Raw genomic sequence first — 19,372 nt, forward strand, 5'->3', positions numbered from 1 at the left:
GCTCCAACGCTAATATGCTAGTCATACAGTTTACGTGTTTGTGCGTTGTCATAGTGTTAGAGATTTGATGCAGCTCACTCAAAGTATCTGCTCGTCGTCCTGTCGAAACATGCCACTAGTAGTATTCTATATATAACCAGGGAAATGTTTCTGTCTGGAGGAGCAGCTGTTTGGCTCGGCTTTCATAGCAGCGTAGTAGCTGTTGTTGGGATTTACAGCAGTATTCACGAGTGTAATTGTATTTTTGATTGATGCTACTGTGGGGGGGTGAGGGCAGAGAGTGGGCGTAGCATGATGTTTATTACACTACTTTTTGCCTTGATAACTTTGGGCTCTGCATCAAGTTGGCAACATTGGTGTATGATAATACTTTTACTAGTTTGTGTTTTTTCTCCTGGCAACTCCAAGGAAAGATCATGATATTGTTTGAATATTGGGGAAATTAACTAAACCCCTTTTTACCAGCATATCGGGATGCCAGCACGCAGCACCCAAACATTCCTTCAACTTCTGAAATACACAGTGCAAACCATTTTAAACAGCCATTTACCTGTCGTGCGTATTTGCAACAGTAAGCACAGTTTGAGTTTCTCTTAAAGTTCCAATCCCAATGGGGTTTTGACTACTTGGCTGCACCTGTGGTGATAACTGCAAATTGTAGGTTTGATTTTGGATATCACTTCCCAGGGATCCCAACACTGTGCACTGATTGTGATTATTTCTGGCACGTTACCAAAGACACCAACTTCATAACACTGACTATGCCATACCCACATTAATCATAGTTTTACCTAATTCTACAGAAGTGAGTTAGATTATGATTATAACATGAATCGCTCTTATTTTCTCCACAATATTCAGAATGAATCAGTACAAGAATACTATATTTCATAGTTTTAAAAGTAATTCAATTAGTTTAATTTATAACGTTGAGACTACAATGGATCTGAATTATTGGAAATATATCTGGGCTGCCACCGTTGGCAGTTTGTCTAGCCTTTGAGTAAAAGGCTATCATTTATGCATTTAGAAATGGCTGTATGACATTTTCAATTACATAGTTAGTTTGAAACCAGCACAAGTCGCAAAACTACAGCACCAAAGTCCTGCTCTTCCTACAGCAAACATTTTTCTTTCCCAATACATCCTTATGTAGATCATTATCTGACATCACACGTTTTTAGCATTTATGGGCTACACTGTAAGTTGTATCGAGGTCATATTTATTTCATTTGAATTATAATATTGTGACTTGATTTCTTTAAATTATTCAACTAAATGATATATAACTAGCATAACACTGAAAGCGCAGACCTCCGCCTATCCCGCCTTCATGTTGGCAGAGGTATTGAATTTCAATAAAAACAGATGTCATGTCAGGTGGGTTTACTCATCAAGGCAGCTGCTTTCTTATCATAATAAGGCAAAACACCCACCACAAATCATCTCTGCCTATTTTTAAGAGAGAAAACTGCCTGCCAAGTTTCCAATTTTTGGGACAAAGTTGCAGCGTTTTAGCCAAGCAATTATCCCGGGGGGCATATCTGCCAGCACGACCAACAAAATGTCTTGTTCTGTTTCTGATTTATTCAGCCAGTTACAGAGCAGCCTCATTAAGCTCTCTGATGGTCAGATGCACACACAAATGTTTGGGTGATTGGGTAGTTACTAAGGCAGTCTCAATTAATGGTAAATATTTAACGGGCAGGCAATAGTGCAGAGTTTTTTATCCCACTTGAGAAATGTTGTCACCTTAGGCCCCAAGCCACTTGAAACCTGTTAAGTTTTCACATGGCGACTCACCAGAGCAAGATTTTGAGCACCATTTTGGGTCCTACTGTAAGTCAGTAACAAAGCCAAATTATTCAGCTTATTACAGGCTGTGGTTCCCATTAACGTTAGAGTTATAAGACCTTTCATTGCATTGATTGAAAGCAAGACGGCGTGAAATCACTGAAACAACGAGATCTCAGCATTGACCCCTACTCTCAGGTCATTGGAGGAAGTGTGTGTCTAGTTGCTTTTCCACGTACACGATGTATTTTATTTGAGTGTTTTTTAATCTGACACATTAATCACTCTTAACAGTTTGACAGATTGTGCGGGGATAAGTGGGTGGAATAAGATACGTGTGCCTTTGCGTTAGAACCCATGCGTGTTTTTATTACACGAGAGTGTGTGTATTCTACGGAGCGGAGGGATTTGATTCACTACAGGGTTTCCCTGGAAGCTCAGGCAGGGAAAGCAGCCTGCGACTGTTAAAGTTCATTCTCCTCTTGTCAGCTCCCGTTAAACTGACAAATCCCTCTGCAGCCCGCGTTCAAACGCTCCCGCAGGACTCGCCGAGCGCACATCAATCCTACCTTGGGCTTTATGTCCATGTGGTTGGGTCAGGTCGTTTACTTCTGAAGGCGCTGGCCTCCAGGATTAGAGGGAGTGTCACTACAAGACAGATTGGAGAGTCGAAAGTCATAATTTTACGCATTTCAAGTGGTTGCCTTTTTTTGTTTTAAATATAAGGTTTCTTTGTATGTGAATTAAATATGTGTATGATTGTGCGTGTGTGCGCTCATGTGTCCTTTGAAGTGAGGCAGTACAACAAACGCTTTGATAGAGGTTTAGCCTCTGGCCCACTTTCAGATGCTGTCAGGTGTAAACACTCTGATCCATGAGAGCTCCAGGCAGCGCTCCACTCACAGATCACTCTCTTACTCTTTTCTCTCTTGTCCCACCATCGGTGTGATTCAGTTGTTTTGCGAACGAGCGCCACCTTACAAGGACGGATCAATGAGCTGGCTTACCAGTTTTCTTGAGTCACAAAGCTCATTTTAAAGTCCCAAACACATGTATTTCCTTTTGAGTATGCAGTATTTGTCCTCGCATCACAGCGTTTGGTAAAATGTCATTCAAATGGACGTGCAAGACTGAAAGACCCTTTTTTGTAGTGTGAATCATATCCTAAAATGTATCATGTCAGTACTTTTACAGTGCAGGTTTTTAAGCTCTCAATGAATGGTGGAAGTATGATGGTCCCTCGCTGTTGAAACCTGACTGTAGGTAGTCATTGCTTTTATCCAGTGAGGCTGTAGGACGGAGTTGGGCGGTGTAAGAATGAAGTGGAGTTAAACCTGAAAAGGTAGAAATCAAAGCTTTCACTTTTAGTGTGACTTGGAAATGGAAGTGTTGACGCACATTTTGCAGCCATTGATCAAGGAAAAAGGTGTCAGGAAGACTCAGATGAAGAATGTTGGCATTGGTGCACATACACTGGAGGCAATTAATTTCCTGGTGAAGCACGAGCATCCTTTGTCCAAGTCATTTGCATATTCATAGATACTAATGAAGAACAGCACAGCCAATCTTAGACAGAAAATGGTATTCAAAGCAGAGTAATTCCATGTAATTTAAAAACATGTCTAGACTCAGTCTGGTCCCAGCCCCTGCAACACACAACACCATACCAGTACGTTAGACACACAGATAACAATGACTTCTCATAACTCACAATACTGACACACAAAAACGTTTTATGCAAAACAGAGAGTCATTTTCTCAATAGTCCTCAAACAAAAAGGCAATATAAATGCATCCTCTCAGCTTTTAACTGAGCTTAAACTCATCAGTGTGTTTTTGAGAAAGTGTCACTTGTTCCAGTTATATTGATGATACAGAGTCAAAGCCACTTCTCTTGATAGCCCTGCAGTCTGATTAAGTGTTTTTTGTTTGTATGTGTTCTCTTGTAAAGTTGTTTAAAGATTTGATACAAACCCCAGTAGCCAAAAAAAAAAACTTTTATTTTACTGAACAGAGCATTTTAACACAGGTCTTCACATTTAAGCATTCGTATGTTTTTCTGTCAACTTCTGCTATCGTATTAAGCAATGGTACTGTATGGCATGTTAAACGCAGTGACCTTTTGACCCAAGGCAGAGCTGCGTCTGTCCAGGATTCATCAGTTTTTTAACATGTTTGAATCAGCCTGAATGATTTCATTATATGTTCACAAATATGTCATGGGCTGGTTGAAAGAAAACCGTAACACACTTTTACTTCCACACATAGTCTGTGTTTTTCCCTTCTGTCTCTCTCACTATGCCTCTATCACTTGACTTTCCACTCTATTAACCTGCATTTTGTGCTGACATTCAATATACTTTACCAGGAATGTTCCGGTATTCACTGCAAAAGTTTCATACTATCGTGTGCCGCCACACAAACCTAGTGATGAACATATTTTAGAGTTAAACTCTCTTGTGGGATATGTACAGCAGCTGCCGTTATAGATGCCAGAAAACCTTTTAAAAACAGGGAGTGACAAACGAGTATGCATGCAAATAAGATAAGGCAATCAGACATTTTGGTTTAAACATTTGAATGACACCTTACTGAGTTGTGTCTAATATCAACACCCTGTTCAAACAAAGATGGTCTGTGTCCTTCAATAAGGATTTAATTTAAGAGAAAGACTGTGGATAACCAAGCATACGTGCACATCTAAATCACTAGTGTCAAATTCCAATATACATGCAGCTCCTGTAACAGTTAGGATGGGGACATGGAATCTGGGCTCATTCAGCGTACTTGATTTTATTCTGGTTATGTTTCTTCACTCTGGGAAACCATCTGCTTCCGAATGAGTCAGCAGTATTTCTTTACAAACAAAGACTATATAAAAATGATGAATTATCAATGACTGTATACTCTGTGTAGTCACAGATGCACTCATATATTTATTTATGTGAAAAACTCACAGTGTGAAATAAGATCCTCTTGGAAAAACGATAAGCTGGGGAAATACATTATGTCAGGATGCTGTAAAGTAACAAAACCCATTTTCTCCAATGAGAATTGCCAAATCAAGTTCAAACAAACAGTATCAATTTGCAAATGGAACGCTTTCCAATTTCTCGTTGAAGATTTATAAATGAAATGACCATTTAAATAAATAGTACTGCTGCTGTTTAACTGCCGGTCACCAATGGCACAATGAAGTCTCCACTGAATAGCAGCATATACTGTATATCCATCCATCCATCCCGCTTATCCGTGGTCAGGTCGCGGAGGTAGCAGTTCCAGCAGAGAGCCCCAAACTTTCCTTTCCCTGGCCACATCAATGAGCTCTGACTGGGGGATCCAAAGGCGCTCCCAGGCCAGCGAAGAGATATAATCCCTCCACCTGGTTCTAGGTCTACCCCTCGGTCTCCTCCCAGCTGGACGTGCCTGGAACACCTCCCTAGGGAGGCGCCCAGGTGGCATCCTTACTAGGTGCCCGAACCACCTCAACTGGCTCCTTTCGACGCGAAGGAGGAGTGGTTCACCTCCGAGTCCCTCCCGGATGACTGACCTTCTCACCTTATCCCTAAAGGAGGCGCCTGCCACCCTGCGGAGGAAACCCATCTCGGCCGCTTGTATCCGCGATCTCGTTCTTTCGGTCATGACCCATCCTTCATGACCATAGGTGAGGGTAGGAACGAAAATGGCCCGGTAGACGGAGAGCTTTGCCTTCTGGCTCAGCTCTCTTTTCGTCACAACGGTGCGGTAAAGCGACTGCAGCACCGCTCCTGCTGCTCCGATTCTCCGGCCCATCTCACACTCCATTGTTCCCTCACTCGAGAACAAGACCCCGAGATACATGAACTCCTTCACTTGGGGTAAGGACTATACCGTATATATATATATACTGTATATATATATATATATATATATATATATATATATATTCACTTTAAAGGGAAATACAATTTTCCATCACAGCTTTCAGAAATAGTTAATCGGCGGCTTGCTAAGAAGATTTCCTGCAAGTCGTATTTACAAATCGAAAAATTAAACAGGTTGTGATATTCCGTATATGGTTGTCAATCAGTGCCTCTAAATACTACCTTAAACTGAATACTGTGTGACTTCCTGACATCTTAAGCAATTAATGAGGCAACATTCAGTTAAGAATACAAGAATGGCATTTAGAATGAAATTGGTGTGGTGAAAGAAAAACAAAGGCAGCTATGATAATAAGGGCACAGACATCCTCAATTTTGTGGTACAGGTACAAGTATTCATTAACAAGCTATGTGTGTCCTCTGAAAGAAGGAAATGGAAAGGTCACGCAAACACTTACCTGGTATTTTTGGGATGTGTCAGATTGTTAGCGACTGAATATTTGACTTGGTTTGACCAAGAGGCCAGTTCCCACCGGGGAAATCTAATGAGATGCTTTTTATATATTTTTTATTTTTTAAGACCTTGTTGATAACTGCTCCGAGCAAGTAAACCAATATTTGAACTATATACAAATCCACCCCTCATCTTTATAAAAACCCAAACTGAAATTACCTCAAAGAGAGTTGGCCTTAAAGAGTCTCCCTCATTAAAAGAGTTGATAAAAAGTTCAGATTTTCCCTTTCATTACTCCCCAAAAATGTCATATAATATGAATGAATAATGAGGTTCTTATTTGACATCATGTACCTGTTACCTTAAGTTGAAGAACATATTGTGTACAGCCACAAGATGTTTATGTTTTTGCCAGCATTGCTGTTAAATGTAACTACAAATCTAGCTGACTATGCTTTTGTCACATATAGTACAACCCACAGTTTCAGAACTACCTGATGTATAGACTTATCAAAAGTACATTTAAAAAGAATGCACTACCTTGAGAAGGAATAACAAATATATCATTATAATCAGTTACTGTAGCTCCTTGGATGTACCCAACTGGTTTAAACTCAGAAAGCCCAGTTAGATGTGCTACATGGAACATCTAAAGTGAAGTCAAAAGCCTTCTTGGTGAAAATAATTTGGGAGAAGAATTGGAATCGCTTGGTTACCAATTGTTAAATGTCTCAACTTACCAATTCAACAATAACACTCGTGAAGTGAAATGTGTTTATTGATCGTTGGCCAGTATGCATTGACCTTTTCTTTGCCTCTTGGGCGCACAAGAAATAAACTGTGAATTCAATACTATAATCACGCTTGAGTTAGCCTCCTAACACATCTAACAGACTGAGTGCAACATTAGCATCCATTAAGAATCTGTGCACCAGGCAAATGTAATAATAATATAATAAATATTGAAAGTTCAACCTTTGGAGCAGATTTCCGCTATCTCCTGAAGAATAAAGGTGGCTCTTGAGCTGCTAAATGTTTCACTTTATTTAACAGCTAGCCGCCAACTGTGTTTGTCTTATGTCTGCAGTAGATTTTAGGGGCTTTTTCTGCAAAAACTGAATATTACCATTTTACACTCTGAAACAAGGAACATAATGTAGAAAGTCATTGAAGTGCTTTGTAGAGAAGAGAACTGCAGAATCTTCAGATAATTCCCTGTGGGTTCCTCGCTACAAGAGAAATTCCCCATGTTAAACATCATACATATAAAATGCACAGTTGGATGTCACAAATCTCAATGGGGCAGCACCACCTGCTCTTACCATTGAGATATATTCACTGAGTTGTGCATTCTTCTAAATGATTTATTCATAGAAACAGGGAAACTAAGGTCTAACGTGAATTTATTCCCAAGTTCCTCTCCACTACTTTTACTACTAATGATGTTACAGTTGATGGTGCAGTCTGATATTACATGCAGTGCCTCAGTAGAGCGATCCCACAGGGTTTTTCTCAAGAGCCCTTTATAAAGTTATAAATCTGTAGCAGAGGCTGTCAGCAGTGAGGGAAGCCAGACACTGTCTCACATCGTGGTGTTTTATTGTGTGTGGGTGTGTGTGGGAAGGGACAGAGTGTTTGACAGACAGAAGGCATATAGTGTAATCACAGCTGGAGGACGAGAAATAAAGACTTCCATTATTCCATACCATCAATCTCTCCTTTCTGTCTCCGTTTCACCTTGCTGTCTTTAAACCCTTTTTTCACTTATTTTCACCCACTTTTCCCCACCTTTTGCTGTCCTCCAATGAGTATAACATATGCTAAAAGATACAGGAGGACGCAGCTGCCTGCTAAGAGCCTGTATTAGCATGCGCATGTGTGGGAATTAGATGGTAATAGGGAGAGCTTTCCTCTGGCAGGTCAGACTCAAGCTGTTATCATGAGGAATTTCAGATTTAGCAGTTTTTCCTCCAACCTCTCTAACTTCCTACGCAATAGTTTGAATATTCCACTCCTCTGTCTTCTGTAATTAGCTTTGGCTGCTTTAAACAAGCTTCCAGGCCAGAGAGGCTTCAGCAGTGTTTGAATATGCAAGTATTCACTCAACCAAGTGCTTACTGTGTGTTGGAAAGTGTGTTGGCATGTGTACTTTTGCATTCATATTGGATTCGGTGCTCGTCTCAAAAATTGGTCACCATGGATCATTGTCATCCATCCATCCATCATCTAAGTAAATCACTCAGTCATCTGTCTTTCATGGAAACAACTCTAAAAGATGATGGATGTCATCGCTACTGAAGCATTTTTATGAATAGATTTTCCCGACCAGATTATTAATGTGGTGTTTCTCACTAATCTTTCTGCATTAAACCCCTCAAACCTCCATATTTCTAACAGTAATTGGCTCAAGGGGAAGTTGTAATAACAGGTCAAAACAAGGTGACATATTTCAGTAACAAATTCAGTTTGGCACTAAAGTGGAAAATATTCACTGTTGCCTTGCCGTTTAATTAAATCGTTATAGTTTTTGGTTGCTTTTTTAAAGCCCAAAATTGAATATCCTTTAAGTTCTGCGTAGGTTTTACCTGACTGCTTCCAATCTTCTTGAATAAATTAAGTGATTCAAATGAATAAAGTGAAACAAATGGCAGGCTTGATTGTCAGACTACCATTTGACTAAAATATGGGTCTTTACATGTAGCTGTAGGAATTGTATAAGATATGTTTCCTCTCCTTCTTTCCTTCAGGAGTGGTCATATACTCAGCTGGTTCAGCCGTTTTTTGCTGAGAACAGCTGCTGACAATGTCATATACAGTATAGGGTTGTTGATGAGAGCCGTGGGACTCAACCATACTGTCAAACTCCTAATGAACGAGCTAAAAGAGGCTAAAAGCTGCACAAAGCCGTGGTGTGTTAGTTCTCAGTGGATCTAACACTGTTACTAGATGCTGACAGTGTGCTTTTTTAGAACTGATGTCAGACAAGTCAATTGCCTGGAAACCCCCTTCCCGTCACACCTTCAACATCACATTAGGTGGGGCTGTGTCCGACCATTTCTGTAAAAGAAATCTGACAGTGTGGAGGAGAGAGAGCATCCAGGGTTTGAACTCGTCTCTGCAGCTCTCTTTTGGTAACTTTTCACACAAAAAAGTGAGTGCAATGCCATTATTGCTTTCCTGGAAAGACTGTCTGGATGTGTGTGCTGTTACACTGGCTTTTCACTCGACTTTCAACTTTGCATGTGCAACTGAAACACTTTTGATATCCGGCATTGTCTGACAACATGTTGTTGAAGCCATTTATTTTCCAGGAAAATACATTTGTATGAAAGTATTCATACCAAAAGCTTCACATTTATTGACTGTCACTGCACTACTCAGAAATGTCCATCTACATTATACTTCTAAAACTGCTAAGATATTTTTCCTAGAATATTCTGTGGATGTCTCCAAAGAAACTGCTAATACTTGTATATAAGTTGTTATTGGTAAGACTACCATCATAGAAACGTAAACTGTTCCAATGGTGTAATGTACAACAGGATTTATTTTCCATCTGTGTAGCTTCTTATTCTGCTGCAGCTGACAGTCAGTTTAATTGTTGTCTTCTTTTTCCATTTCTCTATAAACGGCTATTGTTCTGTCCACAGTGCTTGAAGGCCAAACATATTACAAGTCATCCTCTTTGTTAGTTTGACTGCTGATGCTGAATCATCTTATTTACTCTTCAGTCCCTAAACCCTCTCACACTCTATTTATCTGACAACAGTCGCTGTTTCAAAGCAGCAGTCTTGTTTTACATCCTTTACTTAGAGGCAGAGTGTGGCCTCAGCTTTCTGAAAGAAGCTTATACAGTATAACGAAAAAGGTGAAAAAAAGCATCTGTTTTATGCAAGATAATGTGATTTTACTTTATGTGATCTGTTAGTAGTCAAACACACACACACAACCTTCTGCCTGCTATTCATTATGTGATGTTACCAAACCACCTCTCATCTTTGATAATTTGCTCTCATTAACCAAAAGATCTGGCTTAGACAGGTAATCAGTCACATATTCCTGTGTGTGTGTGTGTGTGTGTGTGTGTGTGTGTGTGTGTGTGTGTGTGTGTGTGTGTGTGTGTGTGTGTGTGTGTGTGTGTGTGTGTGTGTGTGTGTGTGTGTGTGTGTGTGTGTGTGTGTGTGTGTGTGTGTGTGTGTGTGTGTGTGTGTGTGTGTGTGTGTGTGTGTGTGTGTGTGTGTGTGTGTGTGTGTGTGTGTGTGTGTGTGTGTGTGTGTGTGTGTGTGTGTGTGTGTGTGTGTGTGTGTGTGTGTCACCAGTCGGTGTGACAGATGGTAAAGTGTTTTGGCATGGATCCCTTAAGGAGGGTTCAGGTTCAATCTAATCAGGTGCCAACTTGTTTGCTGACCGTTATTTGGCATTGCGACTCCAGTCACTTTGAAGCACCTTGTGTTGCCCATTAGAGATGTGCCATAGTTTGTATTCAGTCAGCTACCTAATTGTTCAAACCTGGCAGCTTTGAAAAGGAATTGGAGGTGACACCAACAGAAACCGATTAAGCTCAGAGTTTTGCAAGCAATCACTTATAAAGTAAGAAACAAACACACATTTAGTCCTTCTCTCTTTATGTGTTTGAGTAAAAGACTACTGAGCTGCAAGAACTAGCAAGCCAACATTAGAGAAAAAAAGCAATTGTGCCATGTTCAATCAATTAACTGTACCATATATTTTACATTCATAACCGCCTCTTTTCATCTTGGTGTTTCTTGTTGTTGCATCAACTCGGTGCCTGTTAGGTTGGATTGGATTCCATTGCTTGCATTCACTTTCAGTGTCTAATACACAGCATACTTGCTTACTGAGGACCCATTCTCTGATTTAACTGTTTGATGGATTGAAGAATTAAATGCAGTGTTTTATTTAAGTGCAAATTCAATTGTAAATACTCTACGGTTGGACGGTATGATAACATTTGATAAACAGCCAACCAACTTTTTGCTTCTTGGAAAAACTAAATTGGAAAAAGCCATGCATGTTTCTCAATAAAGTATTGTTTCCACTGAAAACTGGCAGGAAGTGGTAAAAGATAACTGTCCATTTTGTGCCTTTTTATTTTATTTTGTAACATGTGGTTCCCCCTCAATTCCAGGTGTTATCGTCTTGAATGTCCTTATCAGCCTTAAATACCAAATGGTGCAGATGCTTTATTTTAACAATATTGTGATTAAGGCACTATATCTGCATAACAAAACATATTTTGAATGGGCTAATAATGGAGAGGGCATTTGTCACTTGTAACTATAGCTTTGAAACAATTAGGATGCTTGATAGCATCACATGTTAGACTGATAGAGTCCCAAAGCTCATTATAGTTGGAGTCTCAGTGCTGCTGATCTTCATTCTCAGCACCGCTCATCCCACACTGGTGCAACTAATCATCAGTTCCACTTTTCAGATTCAGATTCTTGTTTTGATGATGGCTTTTTCTCCAAGGGATTTTATTGATGCTGCTGGTGGTTATGTGTATTTATTCATTAGTTAGTTAATTTAATGTCCCCCCTTGTGTGTATCTGCATCCTCAATCTTGAGAACTTTGGAAACTTGTGAAGTTTTATTAGTTCTAATACTTAATTTCCTTAAAAACAGACAAATATCAGATATTTTTTAGGATTATATACATACATTATATATTTAAGTATATCTAATAGACCACCGCTTAATGCAATAATACACAACCAGGCGCCAATAAGCTTGTGCCAAATTGGTGTCCAAATTTTACTTTCTGGATACTTTTTGGATTTTTTGGTTTGTCACTAAATATTGACCACATGTTTCTCTTCTCTCCCTGGTTGCAGGCTTCAGAGGAGGCTTCTCTCCTGATTGCCAGCCCCAGGATGCTACTCCCTGCATCGGGCACACTGCCACCAGGTGGCCCCCTGTCGACCCACCACCAGATCCAGCTGCTCAACCAGCAGCTCCAGCAGCAAGAGCAGCAGACACAAGTCGCTGTGGCACAGGTATGTTTTTCACACATAAACAAACCCACACTTCTTTTGATAAGAAAGCGTAATGTGACTGGTACGCATTGTTCGGTTTTGGCTCAACAGTTTTCAATATCGCACCTGGTTGCCAAACTTCCTCTTTTAACAGCTAAACACTTAAATATATTTCTGATCAGCATTGCATAGTTTGACAGTCTGATCGGACTTCAAAAGCAGTGATTAACACAGTCTTTGCTAAACAACAGTGCAAAGGGGAAATACTTACATGTATTTGATCAATTGGAAACACTCAAGGATCATTGGAAGAGGGAAAGATATCAACACCCGCCTGCAATCCAATCTGAAGTTGAAAAAAATAATGTAAGATCTGAGTGCACACAGCATCAGCCATCAATCACCCAGCTTGAGTGGCTCAGCTAAAGAACCGGTTAGTGACAGCAATGGCTTAGGGCTTATACATTGGATGAAAACACACACACACAGTTTGTCAGCCTGCTTGCAATAAGGCCTCAAGACTTGAAAATGCAACTCACACACACACTCCTGACTGAGAAGTGTCTCAGACTGGTAGATACTGATGTGTGAGGTCTCCCAGAGAAGGGTCCACTGGTCCTGATTGAACCTCCTGTTCACACTGAACCCAGCTGGTCCCTTGTCATGACCTTACCAACGTCACACAGAGTGCAGCTACAACCACTAGCTAACACGTGTAGATCAGACGTGCCAGGACATAAATGCCTTCAATAATACCTTGATGAAGTCAGAGGTCACTGCAGAGACACTGGTGTGTATTTTTTAAATGAGTTATGCTTTGGCACACGAAAGGAGGTGCTTTAATGTGGAATATTTCAAATGAGAATGAGCTATCGTGAGATGGTTCGACCTGACCTTGGCTGTTCTTCCAATGTTTTACTTTACTGGCCTTTAAAAGGGCCATATTAAGTTAATTTTCAGCTCTGTTTTGATTGGTCAACCACTTAGAGATGTCCCGCCAACAAGTACAATGTGTTGGAGCGCTAGCCAATAGAAGCGTTAGTGTTACATAATGATGTCACTATGTTATGTTCTAGGCGTTTCAGGCAGGGGAGGTCACTTTAGGATTTTAGCCTTTGCAGACCATTTACATGCACAAAAAAAACTATATCACACACTACAGGGGGAAACTCTAAAAATAATAATAGGGCCCTTATGAATCCAGGCAAAGACAACATTTATATATTACAATATTCAAAATCTTCAAAAATATCTTGTCACATATCACGAAATTGATATAACATCCATATATTGCTCATCCCTACTGTCATCTTAGCCTGTTGTAGTAGTTCCTTAACCAGTTAAGCCCCGAGCCTGTTTTTGCGAGAGCAAAAGTCTGATCATTGAGAAAGAAGCAAAGAGAACTGCAAACAAAAAGATGTGTTAAAACAAATAAAAAAGATTTATAGTTTACATGATTACACAAATGATTTGTTTGCAATTTATAGTTTTATTTTTTTAATTAAATGTATTTTGCTTGACTCAGTTTATTTTCTCTTAAACTCTTAGTTTTGCTTGATTCTGAGAAATTGTTGCTTTATCTTTATGAAACAAAACTAATCCCATATGAATGTGTCATACCCACTTAACGGGAAGAAACTCAGCTAACTGACGATATGAACCATTTTTAGCTAAACGAAACAAGGGTAATACCAAGCCTCTGAATTAGCACTAAGCGAAAAAATGCTAACGCACTTAGCACAGAACTCACGGTAGAAATATTGTATTACTTATCGGATCTGCACAAACAAGATATCAAATGAAAGCTGAGATTCCACAGATTCTAGAGGTATAAGTGTCATCACTGTGCGACCAGAACTCAGGGCAGCGAAGGCAAAACCAGACATCACACAACGTAGCTTTACGGAGCCAAAACGGCAAATACGTCTTACCTTTGCTGTTTTCTGATCAAAAGTTGTGTTCAATGGCATTACAACGATAAAAACCCTGCTTAAGGTTAATCCAATGTGTCTGTGTCACTTTGAAAGGATTACTGATAATCCATCATAACATTTTTGTCAAAAACGGAGATTTCATATAGAGTGTGTGAGAGCTACAACCCAGCTTCCGGTTTTGGGCATTCTGGCTGCGCATCACTCTCACTCCTCAATGGTAATGTTTAGATGGATTTAGGAATTTCCCATTCGATTCTATTGGCTCTAACGGTTCAAAACAGTTGTCAATCATCAAAATCGACCGAGGGGGGGCCAGAGATATGGAAAATCCACCCAAATGACCCCAGAAGTGTTTTTTTTTTTCTAAACCTCTCTAAAAAGGTCAAATGTCACTTGTTTTGCATCAATCATCTTGATACAGGGTACTTATTATATGTTATAGTTTGGATTCCTAAAGCTTTTAGTCTACTAACCCATCATGTTTTTATTTTGGACGGACACTATAATTTAATTTTTTTACTATGTTCAATCTGAATTTACTTTAAAATAAAACAAATCTATATTGATTCTGACTTTTCTACATCCAACTCACAGGTTTATCATTGCTTTGAGAAAAAAGATTATTAATTTATCCCTTTTAGAAGTGAAGATTATATGGTCATTTGTTCTGGGAATGTCATTTTTCGAGCCTGAGACCTGAAAAACAGGCTCAGGGCTTAACAGGTTAATGACTGTTTGACTAGTCTATTCTCAGAAAAGGTATTTAAAGTATGCCAATTATTAACCAATATGTAGTTCTCAACCTGGTGAATGGGAGGAGTCAGAAAATAAGTATAATATTTTAGGGAAGGGGGAAAAAAAACAATAGATTGGCCACAGACAAATGTCTTTATCCATACTCTCCCATTTCTCCCTCACCCCTCAAACTCCCTCTGACAGGCGAGACTAAACTTGCCTGAGGCTGCGGCTGTTAACCAGCCGCAATGAGGGAGGAGAACTTACTCCACCTCTGATGTTCAAACAGCAGGCGGTAACAACGTGATTAGCTCTGCCCAGATAACGCACATAGAAGAAGAGAGTATCAAGAGTTACAAACTTAGTTTCACCGTCAAAACAAAAGGGACTTCCCTGGTGTCTTTGCCGCAGTTTCCCACCAGAACATTTGAGTGGGGTGACTCTTTGTTTCAAACTTGTCACAGGATCCCAAAGCATCCAATTTAATTATTTCAAAGACATATATTGCTCTTGTATTACCGACAACAGCAAGCCCCCGCTGATTGTGCAGAGTTGTCAAGTTTTGGCACTTCTGTCATAATAATGTGATTTTGAGACCACACACAATATTTCAGATGGGAAAAACATATTCTTTATTTGGATCATCAGTAAGACTTCTTGACTTAAAGTTATAACCTTAAGAGTACAATGAAGTGTAATCCTTTTTATTGCAAATCCCCCTTTTCTTTATTAATATTCAATGTTTTCTTATATAAATTGCCCTCACGCATTGATATCATAAAGATAACAATCTTAAATCAAAGCCCTATTTTCCTTTCATTTGATACATTGTTTTGTCTCATTTGGTTTGTTCTTTTGTGCATCTGCAAATCTTTGCTTTATAATCTCAGCAGCTGTATTTAAAGTTAACGTTGCAGTATGGCAGCATGAGTTTTTGCTCATTTGGAAGGGATAAAGTGGCTTTCACTTCTGACCTTATTGCTGATGAAAGTGTTGTGACTTTTTGGCAAAACTTGCAGAGGTCGGTCAGAGGTCACAGTAAATTGAAGAAAATTATCTAACTGGCCAATTATCATCATAGCTAACTGAGGTATAAGTGGATGTGGAAATGTTTAATGAAGTCAGGGAAATTAGAGAGTACATCATTTTCTCTCCTTCCAGCTTGCTTACTTTTCTTCATTCCTTCCCTACTTCATTTCCTCCTCTTTTTGTTTAAAAGATAATTCCTCTTTTTGTTTCCTCCCATCTCCTTTGGATCCCCTCTTTCCTGTCCACTCTGCGACATTTCCTTCTCCCCCCTTGCCACCTACACCTTCCTTTCATCCTTCTTTTTCTCGTTTGATCCACCTGTCCTTCATTTCTCCTTCTCCTTCTCCATCTTCTTTCTTTCTTCTTTTTGTCAGTTTTTCTACGCATTGATTCTCCCTCCCACACCGTCCCTTCCCCTTGGACTTTTGTCTTGTTCTCTCTCACTTCACTCAATCACTCTCTCCCCATCGTACCCACATAAGTGCCTTTCTAAACATTTCCTTATCATTGCACCAGCAAAATGATCATTCGCCCTTTAGTTTTTTCCTCCAAAAATGAGATAAAAATAGAGAAAGAACAAGTGTTGGAGGGGCTTCAAACACTCCCAAATCAAAGGGGCCTGGCGTGGGCAGGGATGTGATGATGGTAATCCTGTGTGAAGAGAAAACCCTCGCCAACCAACCCTGTGGAGAAGCAGCAGGCCTAATCCCCTTACGCTCCCACTGGGAGAGTCACAGTTTTTCAATCTTGTCTGAAAGGGAAATGGTATCATTTAAAACAGCCTCGTCACAGTTTTTATCATATCTGCATTTTAAGATTAAGATGTTATACCCATCACAACATACGTCATTTTGACTCTGAATCTATCCTTGTACTTAATATTTTTCTGCAATTCCAAGCCAAGAGTTACATTTGCATTTCATTTATGGAGCATAGAGTAAAAGCCTGTTTGCAAATGTAATTTACAAGGCAGAGTTTATGGAAACACTTTGTACTGCTAATGGTTCATAAATAGAATTAAAAGAAACATGTGCATAAAGTTCCTTAACTTTATTTTATTTTTCTAAACTCTACTGTGTCCATGCTTTCAAATATTTAAAGGATTAAAGAAAGGTCGGACACATGTCAATAAAGCAGTGGTGGAACAAGTACTAAGATTATTTACTTAAGTAAAAGTACTGCATTTAAATGGTACTTTAGTAAGAGTAAAAAAGTATTAGCATCAAGCTATACTTTAAGTACCAAAAGTAAAAGAATGGCCCATTTAGGCACTATACATTTGAACTGTTGTACAATTATGATTGATGCATTAATGTCTTCATCACTTCAATTTTGCACTTGGTAAAGTGTTGTTTATTTGAATTACGTGATATACTACTTGCACGCTTAACCCATAATAATATATAATAATGTATAAGTTGATTTATATTTTGTATTTATAATCTAAATCTGCAAAGTAAAAAGTACAACATGTGACTACAAATGTAGCGGTATAAAGTAGCATAATGTGATAATACTCAAGCAAAGTAAAACCTGTCTCAATTATTTTACTGTAGTACTTTATACAGTACTTGAGTGAATGTGCTAAGTTACATTCCACCACTGCAATAAAGTAAAGTTAGTATATAAGTTCATGCAACTCTTACACATTTTAATATATTTAGTTTTATATGTGGTTATGTGCAGATTTATTTTTAACATTATTCATTCCTAAGGCGTGCTTGAGAAATGATGCCAATATTTTTCAAGTTTTACCTAAGTAACAGTTTTTGTTCTCACTGATTGTGAATCAGTTGTGCTTTACCAATTTGGGAGAAGAGGGAGGCAACTGAAGACATCTTTTGCATGCTTTTTGCATTGTAAAGAACTGACTGGAAGGTAATCGTAAGGAAACTTGTGAAAGCATGAGTTGGGAAGATGAAATTTGTCCTCAGGCGCCGCTCTGTTCTGGGAACAGTTTTGAACAAAAGAAGGCAATAAAAAGGAAGAGAGATGCTGCCGCCTAATTAGAGCATTAAGGAGCCATTTCGTTCGCTTGGAGCTCCTTCAATTTCACGGCGCTCCGATAAGAGAGCAGAAAATATTGGCTAGCAGCAGGTTTACTACCAGGGGACCACCGCAGCACAAGTGGAGCGCCTTTTTAATTGGCTCTTTGTCTTGGATTCTACTTTTAGTAAAAGGTTTCAGAACGTCTCTCTTCAAGTTTTAAAAGGAATAATAACCTTGCTGTTTCTAGTGGATTGTCAAGCAGTGTGTTCATTCTTCCTTTTTGTACACTGTTATCTTTAGATGAGGAATTCAGTTGTGTTGGTGTTGATACCAATCTGATGCAGCACTTATGTACACCTCCATAGACAATGAGTTAGATAATGTGGTAAATGAAGTTGTAAAGCATCAAAGGGCTACATCCTCACACATCATAAAACATTTGTTTTTTAGGAGGCAGAGGCATGTGTCTTCCGATATGGGCATCAGATGAGAAAATACTTTTATATGTCGTTTTACAGGGCACGGACAAGCACATTTTGTCATTTGATTTGTCGCTCAGTGTTGAACTTGAATCATTCCAGGTCAAGGGCCTCCGACAGACATACTTGTGTCCAAAAGGAATCAGCATTTGGAGATCAGACTTTAATCATGTGATACTTACCAACTCTTATCTCATCAACTTTTCATTATTTATTTTGTATTTGATCCATAGGTCCAGCCACTTTTCTTTACAGAAACTGATATCAAGACAAAGCCACTCACTTATAAAATATATGTATTTTATTTCTTATTTCGCACACTAGTGTTGGCCTTGGTTCTTTGGTCCCCTGACCTGGCAGTGCAGCTCACTCAGACGTTCAGCATCAGGAAACATGTGACACTTGCCCTCACTGTGCAGACCATGCAGGAGTGGCTGATGTGCTATTAGAGGTGTCAACAGGGCAGCATTATGTCAATGTCAAGCTGTGCACCTTCCATAGCTCAAGACGAGGTCCTGTCAGCCACAAATGACCCCGCCAGAGTCATCATCGAGGTGTCAGTCTTTACAAATGAGCTCTGCAGAGTCAGCCTGGCCCCGACACAATCTGGGATCACCTCTATGTATTGATAAGTGCAAGGAAATATAATGAAAAGTAGATTACTCTCTTACTCAAAAGTTGTTACAGAGGAGGAGATATGAAGGCCTTGGGACGGAGGCTGGGACTTTATCTTGTGTTTCTCCGCCTCATTGGATCCTTGTTAACGTGAGGATGGACTGGAGAAAAATGATGAAAACATATTTATCTAAAGTTTATTTCTAAAAACAGGAGAGGAGAAAGGGGACTGTGGAGATGACTTGAGAAAAAACACATAAAAGGAGCCAAACTAAAAGAGTAAATTGTGAATCAATAGTTTGTGTAAATAAAAGGAATCAATTATTCTCCCTTGAATAATGATGTGTTTGTATTCAGTTCAATACTACTGATATTGGTGTAGGGCTGGGAGATACGTAGAAAATCAAATATCACAATATTTTAAAGAAAATATATTGATGTTGATATTGTGAGAATATAGTGGATTCTTAGTGGGATTGACTAT

At 39.3% G+C, this 19,372-nt stretch overlaps 1 protein-coding gene across 1 annotated transcript in view; it reads left to right on the plus strand.

Annotated features, from left to right (window-relative positions):
• LOC117495483 (carboxyl-terminal PDZ ligand of neuronal nitric oxide synthase protein-like) overlaps positions 1–19,372 on the plus strand; it is a 185,879-nt gene that overhangs the window by 130,849 nt on the left and 35,658 nt on the right. The window contains exon 8 of the mRNA XM_034146763.1: positions 11,967–12,128. Within this exon, the coding sequence (XP_034002654.1) occupies positions 11,967–12,128 (162 nt within the window). The remainder of the gene's footprint in view (positions 1–11,966; positions 12,129–19,372) is intronic.

The sequence above is a fragment of the Trematomus bernacchii genome, unplaced genomic scaffold (genome assembly GCF_902827165.1).
Source record: "Trematomus bernacchii unplaced genomic scaffold, fTreBer1.1, whole genome shotgun sequence".
NCBI lineage: Eukaryota > Metazoa > Chordata > Actinopteri > Perciformes > Nototheniidae > Trematomus > Trematomus bernacchii.